The sequence below is a fragment of the Notamacropus eugenii genome, chromosome 6 (assembly GCF_028372415.1).
Source record: "Notamacropus eugenii isolate mMacEug1 chromosome 6, mMacEug1.pri_v2, whole genome shotgun sequence".
Lineage (NCBI taxonomy): Eukaryota > Metazoa > Chordata > Mammalia > Diprotodontia > Macropodidae > Notamacropus > Notamacropus eugenii.
In genome coordinates, this window is record NC_092877.1 from 359,737,464 (window position 1) to 359,750,270 (window position 12,807).

Here is a 12,807-nt window from a genome sequence, read left to right on the forward strand (position 1 = left end):
GCCAACAGTGGACCAATGGGCCACTCCTCCTCTTTGTTAGAATGATGAAAAGAAAGGCTCAGAATGTTGGTTTCAGTATGATATAGTAATACCTGCAACTAGATGGGCCAAAAAATCAAGGATTCTCTGATGCTTTACATGGCAGTGGATCCCCACTAAGAAGTTATTTACAGGGTTCTATACCATGGGGAATATGAGGAAAATCAAAAGAATAAGGGACAGTGTCTACCCCCCAGAAGCTTAGAGTCAAAAGGAGATAGGCTATGTAAGAACATCATTTTAGCATAGGCTAATCAATATATGATGAGTGCCTTAAGACGGGTAGGGACAATATCTCATTAGAAGAGGTAGACAGCTTTGTGCAGGTAGTGATGTTTGGGCTGCACCTCAAAGAATTGAAAGAATTTGATAGGGAGGAAAGACATAGCCAAATACTGGCTTGGGAGAGATTAAATGAATAAGAGGGGGTTACATAAGTGGGGGAAGTAAAAGACAGCATTTGAGGAAAGGGAAAGAGAATGTTTCCCTCATTAATTAATTAGTTTTCCCTTTTGGCCAATCCTTAGAGAAAATCAACAAAAATCATTATGTTTTTAAAGCTCTACCCATATCATGAGATATGACATCTATTAAGGAAGGTATGGTGTTAATAGTTAGGAAGGTTTAAAAAAAGTAAATCACCAAATTAAATACAGATTAATTAAGAAAATATAGATTAAGTCACAATAATTGATCAATTTTTTTAATAGAGTTGATATTTCTTTTGTGTAGGGAGCTCCCAGTGTGTAATTTCCTTTACTAGGGATGGTGGACATGTGCTGTACAGCTTCGGTTTTAGAGTTACCTCAGACATGGAGAGGTGGTGACTTGACTAGGGTAATACAGCCATTGTATATCAAAGGCCAAATTTGACCGCATATCTCATTGATTGAGACTGGTCCTTTATGCCATGTTGTAGCTATCTTAGTGTAATAAATCCAGCAAATAATCAGGTCTTTCTGCAGTGACCACCAAAGCCCTTGTCTAAGTAGCCTCTTATGCATCTACTTTCTGTCAGTATTGTTTATTGGCAGGTTCTATGTCTAATAAAAGTTCTATTTGATACTCACCATACACGGATAAACATCCATTTGTAAAGAGTGGAAGGTTTGCCCAGGGGTCACCTAACTAGAAGCAAAACTTGAACTTTACTAGATCTGATTCCAAGGTAGACCCAAACTGTACTCTTTTTTTGCAAGTAATGATGACGACGATGACAACGATGATGATATGATGATAATAATGGCTAAAATTTTTATAGATCTTTAAGATTTGAAAACTTTTCTGATGTTAAATCACTTTAATTTCACAATAATTCTGTGAGACAGGTTATATTATTAGCCTCATTTTACAGATGTGGAAACTCAGGCAGTTAGAAGTTAAGTGGCAGGCTTAGGGTAACAGAAGAGTACAGAATGTTGGACCAGCTGGAAGAAGACCTGAATTAAAATTCTACTTCTGTCACTTACATGTGTCATTTACCTTTACATCATTAGAATATCACTAATCATTTTCAGTAAGTAGATTATAGTTCAGGAATTAAAAATACTTCTCAAAACAATATGGCAGACAAACTGCTTTCCTAAAGTTCGAAATGTACACCAGGGACCTTACAATAACTCTTACAATAAAAGAATCTTGTCCTTCATTGTGTCTCTTCAGGATATGAATGAAGTCTCCAGCTTTGTTAAAGGATCAAGGGAGGGATGTGAGCCCAACAAACTGAACTATCCACCTTTCACTCCAGGCAAGTTTGGTAACCTTTGTGATGCAGACACAAATTTTCTCCCCTCTGCCCCAAAGAACGAATTGTTCTGAATTCAAGATATTTTCTTTTTTGAATTACTGCTAAAAGTCTACTCATTTTTGTACCTTCCCAGACACTACTAGAAGAAACAGAAAGTAAATCAGATTATTTTTCAAAGAGATAATGTTCTTTCTTCATTGTAGGTGAGATGATCTTAATAAAGATGATCTTTAATGTACTCTAGCTACTGACTTGTCTTTGCCATAAATCACTTTGCCACCATTATGAAATTAAAAACCAAATGAAATGAAGTTTAAGAGTACCTTAGAAGGTACTCTGAAAAATATTGCAATGTTTCTCATGCTGTGTTAACAGTATAGCTCATTGCATTTTGTTTATCCGGTAGTTCTTACTGCAGAGGAAAGAATCAATAGGAAAAATAAAAATAAAAACAAGCATTTATATAGGGTTTGTTATAACTATACTATAATAAAATGTAAAGTTTGTGAAACACTTTGCCAGATTTTATTTGATGTTTATCCTTATTGCCCACCCTTCTGGAAGTAGCAATTGTTATTAACTTCATTTTACAGATGAAAAATCTGAGGCAGAGAGGTCAGGTAACTTGCCCAGAGTCACACAACTAGTAACTGAAGCCTTCTACCTGTTGGTCCAGCACTCTATATATACCCTGTGCCACTCAGTTATCTCTGGATGAGTCCTAAGCTGTCTTTGGCAATGGCCTGCCATGAGAGCAGAGTGAGATAGTGGGTACATTGCTCGACTTCAAGTGAGGAGAGCTAGATTCACATCCTGTGTCTGGGACTGGCTCTGTGACCTTGGACAAGTCATTTCACTTTTCTGAACTTCAAATAGAACTGATGGAATTGCTGTGATGGAAGTTTTTTGAAGATTTCAAACTAATATTATTTCTATTATTCTATTATTATTGAGGAGAATAGAATGATGAGTCGTGCTACTATATTCTAAAATGGTCTAAAAGTCTATGAGGCAACATAAGTTTTTAAAAGTGACTATCATATTTAAAATCTAATCCCATGCAAATTTTTTTGTTGCTTATGATTTTGGATATATGACATCCTTCATGATCTGAATTTGACTATATATATACTGTACTAATTATCTTTCAAGACTGAATTTTAGGGAATCTAAGTATTCTTTATTACCAAATATTATTTTCTCCTTCTCATTGATTGATTGACTCCCAGAAGATTTAAAAAGAGTAAATGGCCAAATGAAACAAAGATTCATTAAGGAAAGGCAACTTAAGTCATACTAATTGATCAAGAATATTTTCTATTTCCCTTGGTATATTTATTTAGTTTTGGACATCATATTTTAGGAAGTACATTCATAAAGTGAATAGTTATAAAGAGGGCCACCATTATGGTATATTCTATAGATCCAAACCATAGGAGGAACAGTTGAAGAAACTGGGAAGATTTAAGCTGGTGAAGAGGTTGAATGAGGGTATAAGAGCTGACTTCATCTGTGTGAAGCATCATCAGTGGAGGATGGATTCTATTTCTTTCATGGTGCCAGAGAGATCAAAAGAAACAATGAAGAATAGTTATAAAGAGAAAAAAATAATCTTGATGTTATGCAAAACAGGCTAAGACACAGAACTATTCCAAAACAGAATGGGCATCAATAGAAGACAGGAGGTTCCTATAATGCCTATGTGATCCCCACATCAGCTGCTATGGATATGTATGCATATTTCCAGGGTAAATTCAGACAATAGAAACTCTTTTCCTCACAGACAAAACCAAGATATTTATTCAAACACTTGAATGCCAAATTCAGCACAGTAACAAAAAAAATTATCTATCTATCTATCTATCTTATCAATGCAGGGAGCACCACCATCACCAAGCTTTCCTTTCATCAGGCCTCCTCACAAACGAGCTCCCTTAGGCAAAATCACTCCCTCTCTCACTCACTCTAGCTGCTCTGCTTTGCATGCTCTCTCTCAGCTCTTCCCTTCTTGCTCCAATTGTTGGGCAAACTCCATGTGACAGGCTGTGGGCTGAGCCAAACCTCAATGAAAGTCACATGAGTCTATCAAGGGGCAGAGAAGATCTTCAAATTCCCTTACACTTGCAGTTCCCCATCACAAGAAATCTTCAAGTCAGTGCTGGATGGTTTTTCACAAGAAATTCTGTAGAAAGAATTATCACTCAGGTGCAGACTAGACTAGTTGATCTTTCAGGTCTCTTCCAGGAGTGAAATTCTATGAATTAACAAGATTATCTGACTCTAACTTAGCTTCGCTAAGTGTAGCATGATAATGGAGGATGAACTATAAGAAATGAAAGTCACAAATATCATTTGGCATTATGCAAAATGAGAAATCAAAGAATGGAGCTTCATCCAATGAAATATATGTTCTTCAAGGGCAGAGACTTTTGTTTTTATATTTGTAATACCATGAATACAAATGGTAGTACTTTCTAAATAATAAGTCCTTTGCAAAGGTTTGTTGATTCAAATTGAGATAAAAAATTAAAAAAAAAACCTTTGTGAATAATTTTATTTTATATTTTTAAGGTATACTTGACAACGTCATGTATTCAAAGACCATTTGCATGGATGCTGTGCAGTACTGGGGGAAACAATATGATGTCCACAGTCTTTATGGATACAGCATGGCGATAGCCACAGAAAAGTAAGGGAGAAAGGCGTTACTTGGTGAATTGTTGGCTAAAAATGAAAAAATAACTCAGTTTATCAATCCACACACAAAATGCATAAAATTTCAAATAAACCATAGTATAGGGTATAATTTATTGACCAAAAAAATTTCAAGGCCTTATGGGAAAATTCACAAACATTTCAAAAATAGAATATTAAGAGGTCCCTCACCCAGTGCCAGTTGGTGCCTTTTCTGATATATAGAAAGTTGTCTAGAGTATGGCCAGGGTCATTTATTCAGAACTTTATCTGTGATGTAACTCTGCCTTTAAAAACAGACAAAGAAAACTCCAGGAAATTTATTTGACTTTAGTAGTCATTTTTTACATTTCGTCTAAACTAACAGGCCAACAGCCTAGCTCAGAAAGTCCCTATTTTTGAAAGTTACTCAGTTACTAGTTTGACATATGCTTGCTAGACTGAATGTGACAATTTTATTTTGCATAAAACAGCAAAGTTTTGAAATGGAATACTTCCTTACCTACCCAATACAAATTTCATGTATATTTTAACAGTTGTATATGAAGCATTGGAGCACATGGGGTGATTTTTCTTTTATGTTGGACCCTAAAATAGAGGCACTCCATAGTGGAGACAATCTGTATCAGGATTTACCATCTGATAAACATTTATTAAGCACCTACCATGTGCCAGGCACTGTATTAGGCACTGGGAATATATCATAAGAAAAAAAATACATCTGCCCTCAACAAGCTTACAATGTAATGGGAAAAGATAATATACAAAAAGAAACTGAAAAGCTGATGGCAGAGTACCACAATGTGCCCAGTATAGGGGCATGATCAAAATAATGGTGGAGTTGAAACCAAAAGAGAAGTTGATGGTAAATGAAAAGAGGTTTGGCATTTTGAGCCCTCTATAGGAAAAAGTATGGGAGGAGATTTTTGCTCTGCTCTCTAGCCCTCCATCAGGAAAATCAGAAGCAACCGAGGAAACTGATAAAGCTGAAGTAATCTCTATGATTATGAGTTTCCTGGTGATGAGTTTATCCCAAATGGGGCATGATGAAGATTATGGAGTTGAGACCCAGCAGAGCAGTTGGTTATGCCCATTCAGAACTACAGCTTACACAGATTAGTACATTAAAAATTCTCTATTGGAGGAGGGAGATGGTGCAGTGACTGACAAACATATGGGGCAAATAAAAGTCAAGTAAAACATAATAAGAAAGAGCTCTGACTCTAAAGCCAAAAGATCTGAGTTTTAATTCCTTCCCTATCATTAAGCAGTCAAGTGATACTGGGCCTTCAGTTTCATCATCTGTTGGTTAAGAGAACTCCAAGCACATTTCTAGTTCTCATATTTTCATTGGGATTCTAAGTGATTATTGCAGATGACAGAAGGAATGATGGTGGCCTAGAAGATATGTAGATTAATACCTATCTGTAAGAGAGTAGGTGATAATGGTCAGCACTGGGGAAGACTTTAACGAGAGTATAACTCTCATTTCAGAATCTTCATGACACCATTTTATGAGAACTCATATGAAAATGCAAATATTACTTTTGATGATTAGTCCTATGGAAACCAGAAAGAAAGGGAAGAAAATTAATTTCTCATACTTATATTTAGAATAGTACCCTAACAGAGTTGCAAAACAATACTCTCCAAGAAAAAATCAATTCAATCTTTTCAATAAGCATTTACTGTGAGCCAGGAACTGGACAAAGACCAAGACCAATATCTTTCCTCAAGGAGGTTACCTTCTATCAGGGGACACAAAATGTAAGATACACTGCGTATCATGAATCACTTGGTATAAACTCATCAGGAAACTTGTAATCATAGAAATTACTTCAGCTTTGCTATTCATACCATGTCAGTATTCTAAGTTTCTTCTTATTCTATTATTGGAGAGCTAGAGAGCAGAGTAAAAATCTCCTCCCATACTTTCCCTTATAGACACCAAGAGTCTTAAGGCATTAGGAAAAATCAACAGTTGTAAGGCCTTAGAGAAAGCATCTTTAAGGAATATCTGAGCTTTGAAAGGAGGTAGGGGTTCCAAGAGGCAGAGGTGAAAATAATATATTAAGCATGGGAAATAACTTGGATAAAAGCATAGCATCAGGAGATGGAATTTCATATATGTTAAACAGTAAGTAGAGCAGCTGGACTGGAGTGTTATGTTTATCACTGGAAGTAATGAGTAATCAAATTGAAAAGTAGGTCTTAAACCATATCATAAAAGGTTTTAAATGTAAAAAAAAAAATTCACATTTGAAAAAGAATTCTATAGGGCCATTTCTGGAGTAGAGGTACGATAAGATCAGCCTTATGTTTATACACACACATGTACACACACACATGCACACAAATTGCCATTAATGTTTTGAAAATCAACACATTCATTAATCTAATTTCATTTCAGAGCCATAGAAACTGTATTTCCAAATAAAAGAGGCTTTGTTTTGACTCGCTCCACTTTTGCTGGCTCTGGAAGACATGCTGGCCACTGGTTAGGAGACAACACTGCTTTATGGGAACACATGGAATGGTCAATCACTGGCCTGCTGGAGTTTAGCCTGTTTGGAATACCTTATGTGAGAACAACTTTCTTGTTTTTGCATTGAATGTTACTCTGGAAAATTTTATATTTAAGGTTATTCAACTAATGTCAACTTAATGATTGTATGCTTACAATAGCTAAGGATAAAAGACATGGAAATAATTCTATAGGACCTCCATCCTTTTCTCAAAACCACATTATTCCATGTGTAATGATCTAAAACAATCTAAAATACTGAACTATTTTATTTTTACATTCTTATTTTCTATCTTTATTCTTGACTGTTCAGAGGAAGGAGACAAGAACAACTAAAGGAGAAAGGAGCCTAAGAAGAGCAAATTAAAAAAAACAACAACTCCATATTTCTTCCAGGCCACCATCATTCATCCTATTATATGTAATAACCACTCAGAATTACAATGAAATTGTGTCCCTTTCGGGTCTTCTCTAGATTAATCACACTCAGTCCCTTCAATGAATCATGAGACAATATGATCTGAAGGCCCCTTACCACAATATTTACCCTTCTCTAGACACTTTCTGGCACAGCAGTGTCCTTCCTAACTTGCAGTACCCACAGCTGAACATAGTATTCCATATGTGATCTTCTATCTGCTTCCTAGTCCTGGATCCTGATTGGCTTTGAAGTGTGTTTAACACTGAATTTGGTAAAAAGAAGTATGGGAGGACATGAAGGGAGAGGGAAAGCAAAAGTAGATAAAAAAACTCAATAGATGGCATGGGAACTTGAGATGGGAAAAATAATTGAGGAAATGTACAACAGCAAATGGGAAGATGTGTGTTTTTTAGGTTGGAGCAGATATCTGTGGCTTTGTGGGTGATACCACGGAAGAGCTGTGCACTCGATGGATGCAGCTTGGAGCCTTCTATCCATTTTCTAGAAATCATAATGCAGAAACATACAGGGTAAGGAAGTTCTAGTGCCTTATTGGATGATACTTTTTATGTTCTCCCATCATTGGATGTCATTGCCAATATATGTAGGTTCTTACGCAAATAGGATGCTATAGAGGTGGTCTCCTGAACTCTTATATCTTCAGGTGAATGAATTAAAGGCATAGAGATTCTGAGCTTGATCCTGAAGGACTTGCTGAGAAGTAGAGTTGGAAGTGATGTCACTTGCTAACTCAGTACATAAATTCATTTGAAAGCAACTATTCCTCAAAGTTTTGAGTCATTGTGGTGTAGTTGGAAAGACTACTGAGTCTCCTGGAGGAGGATTTGGCACTTCTAAAAGTAGCTTTGACATTTACTACCTGTCTGATCTTAAGCAAACCACTGAACTTCTCTAGCCTCAATTTATCCATCTGTAAAATGAAAGGTTGGACTAAAAATGGTCACCAGGTTTCCTTTCAGCTCCAAATCTATGATCCTTAAGATTCAGTTTAATCCCCTTTTTCATATGTGAACTAGGTTTTAGAGTCAAGTGACTTCATAGAAGTTGTCCACCTACTGCATGTCTATACTAGATAGCTAGATGGATAGATAGATAGACAGACAGACAGATAGATGGATAGATAGATAGATAGATAGATAGATAGATAGATAGATAGATAGATAAAGCATTTATAATGCGCTTAGTTTGTTCCAGCAACTATCCATGGGAGGGAAATCTTTGACTTCGAGGCCACATGAGGTCTTCAGTGTGCTGCTGCCTTTTGACTGAGTCCAAGTTTTATGGAACAAATCCTTTTATTAAGGGGATTTGTTCTGTGAAGTTTGAATTCAGTCAAAGGACCACACTTGAGGACCTAGAAGGCTATATGTGGCCTCCAGGCAGCAGGTTCTCCACCCCTGCAACTATACTAAACACTGAGTATACAAATACAAGAGAACAAAATGGTCCCTACTCTCAAGTAGTTCGCATCCTACTAGGGAAAGATAACACACAAGGGGCAGCTGAAAAGGAGGCATAGACTGGGCCATCAGCAGGTGGTAGAAAAGCCTGGAGAGTAAGCCAGAAGATGAGGGTGAGACTAGTATGGGTGGACCTTTTCAGGATTCCAGACAAGGATGCACCAGTCATGAAGTTAACCTCAACATAGAGGTCCTTTGACTCCTTCTATTTGGACGAAATATTTTTTTTCCTAGGAGGAACAAAACCCAGTATATTTATAAAATAAACAAACCAAATACAAGAAAGAACAAATGTGCATGCTTATGTGCACAGATGTGCTCACATATATTCATACTATTATTTCAATACTTAAGCTGTTTATGGCTACTTTGGCATGAATAGTCTCTCTAGTTATTACAACCACTCCTCTCCTCGTTAGAGTTTAATAAGTTCCTGGGGCCCACCCCCTCAAGAAATCATCTCCTGATGCCTAAGTCTTTAAGAGTAAGTCTTTCAGTACTTAGTTTGATTGGTCTTTAGCTGATACTTGTTTAGCCATCACTGAGCTTATGCTAGAATCCTTTACAGATTGGTAAAACCAGTCACACAATAGAATCAACTGGTTTCATTCTCAAGATTAAGCAGTCATCTCCCAGCCATGATGAGGCAAGAGAATAGGATGTCACTTAAAGAAACATATAGGAATCCTTCTGAAATAAGACATTCCTAAGCTTTTGCTTATAGGTTTTTGTGAGATTCTAGAGACCAGATTTACTGGCCTTGTACCAAACTAAATGTGCATTAAAGGAATATTCAGGCTGTGTACAATGTCTTCATTGGGTGAGATGAATGGCCTACGTGAAAGTCTTTGCAAGGTCATTCAAGTGTGTTCTCTACAGAGTCAATATTTTGTTGTGGGTGTGGAAAGTTAGAATACAGGAACTCATTTCCCTCTGCTAGTGGTAGGGAAATGGGTTTCTCCAATATCTAAGTTTTGTATTTGAATGAAAAGATTTAGTATTACAAGGAGATTGATGCTGCAGAAGGTTGTGTGGTGAATCCTTACTTTTTTTTTTTTTAACTAAAGAGAGTGTTGACCTTTAGTGAGAGTAGTATTAATAATCCTATGTTCTGCCTGTATTGAATATAATTCTTTCCATCTGCCTGTTGACAGAACATTTTCAAATAGCATCTAAATGTCAATTTCAGAAACTCTTTAACGTGTCCTGGCTACAGTTTGGACCTTGTTGGTTGAACCCTGGAAATACTGAACTTCTGATCAGTACAGATTCTTTCAGTCTTCTTGCTGACCTGTTCTAATTTACCTGGATTGTGCTTCAACAGTACTTCCCTACTTTTGGATACTCTCCCCTCAACCTTACTTTGAGAAATTTACTCAAACTTTTAGAAAACTTTTTTCAATTTCACATGATGAAAATGTAAATGTTTGTCTATGTGTATGAGAAAGGTCAAACTGTCTGTCTCCTTATCTTTTCCATATGGCTCTCTTTCATTTTCTCTTCTCATTTGCCCAGCTCTAAATAGACTATACTTAAAACATAATTCCAAGAAAATGGCCTAAAATGGAAAAGATTATGAGTCACCCTTCACTCATTGATTATAAGATTTTTGCCAGATTCAGCTTTTTGTCAACTTCAAGCAAAACTCTTATGGTGAGGTAAAGGGAAAAAAATGAGATGTGTTAGGAAGACAGCATATTCCCTTACTTTCTGACTTTAGCTTCCTAATAATAGTATTATTCCTTTTTTAGTCTCAAGACCCAGCAGCTTTTGGAGCAGATTCTACTTTGGTCAAGTCATCGCGAATTTATTTGAATATCCGCTACACTCTGCTGCCCTTCCTCTATACCCTGTTTTATAAAGCTCATGTGTATGGAGACACAGTATCCAGGCCATTCCTCCATGAGTGAGTTCACTATTAAAATATTTCAATTTGTTTTTAAAGCATTAATGTTGGAATCGTGTTGATTCTCTAGAGAAGTGATAGTACATGTATCAAAATTCACAGAATTAAAAGCAACCATGCTCAAAGCATGATAATCAAAAACATGCAGGAAATTAAAAAGAGGAATAACCATGATCAAAGAACAACCAGTGTGTTATAATGACCAGGGGCACAACCTTCAGTTCAGGAGGACTTTAGCTCAAATTCATCAAAAATACTAGCTGTTAAACAAAGATTAAAAGGACCCTATAGGATTATAACATCCTTTAGGACAGAGATTGTCTTTTGCTTCTTTTTGTGTCCCAGGACTTAGCACAGTATGTTGAATATAGTAAGTGCTTAATAAATATATATTGACTGACTAACTGATGAACTACTTATATAAATTAGCATAGGGAGTTTCCAAACAATTCCAAAGAAATATTGCATCCAAACCTTCCTCACCTTTCAAAAAATCATTTTATACATGAAGAAACTAGGAACAAGAGAGGTTATGTAGCTTGTCTGGTATTGCATAAATAATAAAGAGCACTGACCAGACTAGAACCCAGATTCTTTGTCTTTAAGTACAATGTTATTTACTGATTTGTTTATGCTATCCAACAAAGTTCTACAGCTGATGCTTACCTTCAGAAATGTCTTAGATACTTATGTACAGAATGTATAAACTTATAAGAATTATAATTAAAGGAGATATAAAGCAATGGGTGGCAACATGACATGGTAATTTTATTTTCAGAGGGACATGCTTTTGATATTTGTGTGATGTTAGAAAAGTCACAACTTTTCTGGGGCATTTAAAAATATCTGTAAATCCAGGACAGTTAGCTAGATGTCCTCTAAGTTCTTCTTTAGCAGTAGAGTTCTAGATTAATGATCCTATGCCTGGAACTCAAACTATAAAAATAATCACTGAGCAATGATTCATGAGTGAAGCTTCTCCTACATGAGTTAGATTAGAATCTAACTCATAACTAGCTAGATTCTGTCTTCACATGGAGAAGGAACAGAGAGAACATAACTAAGAGAAACTTCTGTGCTAGAGGGATCTCCTGATGTGAGAACTCTGGCCACTAATTCAGACCACAACTTTGCCTTGGTTCAATAGTCAAGTCTTAGGAAGATGCCTAAGTTTCATTGAGCGAAATTGATTTGCCCAAGATAAAAAAGTTTCTAAGTGTTGGCAACTAGATTTGAACCCAAGTCTTTCTGTTACCAACTCTTACACTCTGTTATGCCAATCTGCCAAGTCCAGGACTCTTTTCAGAACATTAAATTCTCATTGAACATTCTCTCCCCTTTGTCCCCTGAATGTATGGTTGCCAAAAATGAAGAGATGCTTCTCTAGACTAACAGATCTAGAACTCTTTCCTTTCACAGGTCATGTCTTATGGGCATTTTCAGAACCAGGTCAAAATCTGGGGTCATAAAATGAATAGTTGATGGTAAATGGGTGGAACGTAAAAAAAAAAAATTATGGTAAATTTGTTTCCTGGGGGGAACGTGTGTGAATCACTGAACAGATGTATTGTGTGTGAAATATAAGTTGACATTTACATTTTACTTTAAGGCTTCCGAATAACTTTGCAACTTCTCATTTAATCCTCCCAGAAATCCTGTGAAACATATTGTGAATATTATCTCTATTTTACAAAAGGAGAAACTAAGACTCAGAAAGATTAAATGATTTTTCCCATAGTTAAATACATATTCATTGTCAGAAGAGGGATATGACCACATTTTTTTTCAAAGTAAACTGAGGTTAGATAACTTACCCTTGGTCATACAGCTAGGAATTTTCAAGTATCTAAGAAAAAATTTGAATCCTGATCCTCCTCACTACAGGGCTGGTGATCTACCCATTGTGCTACCTAGCTGCCCCACACATGTTTTTCTTGATTCAAGATTAAGTTTCTTTCCATTACCATGTTGGTTCTCAGTGACTTTTCTGTAATT

The 12,807-nt window shown here is 36.2% G+C and overlaps 1 protein-coding gene across 1 annotated transcript in view; it reads left to right on the forward strand.

The window, feature by feature from the left end:
* SI (sucrase-isomaltase) overlaps positions 1–12,807 on the forward strand; it is a 106,823-nt gene that overhangs the window by 21,952 nt on the left and 72,064 nt on the right. Inside the window, exons 13-17 of the mRNA XM_072621530.1 lie at positions 1,702–1,786; positions 4,358–4,475; positions 6,891–7,062; positions 7,839–7,955; positions 10,658–10,812. Coding sequence (XP_072477631.1) covers positions 1,702–1,786; positions 4,358–4,475; positions 6,891–7,062; positions 7,839–7,955; positions 10,658–10,812 — 647 coding nt within the window. The remainder of the gene's footprint in view (positions 1–1,701; positions 1,787–4,357; positions 4,476–6,890; positions 7,063–7,838; positions 7,956–10,657; positions 10,813–12,807) is intronic.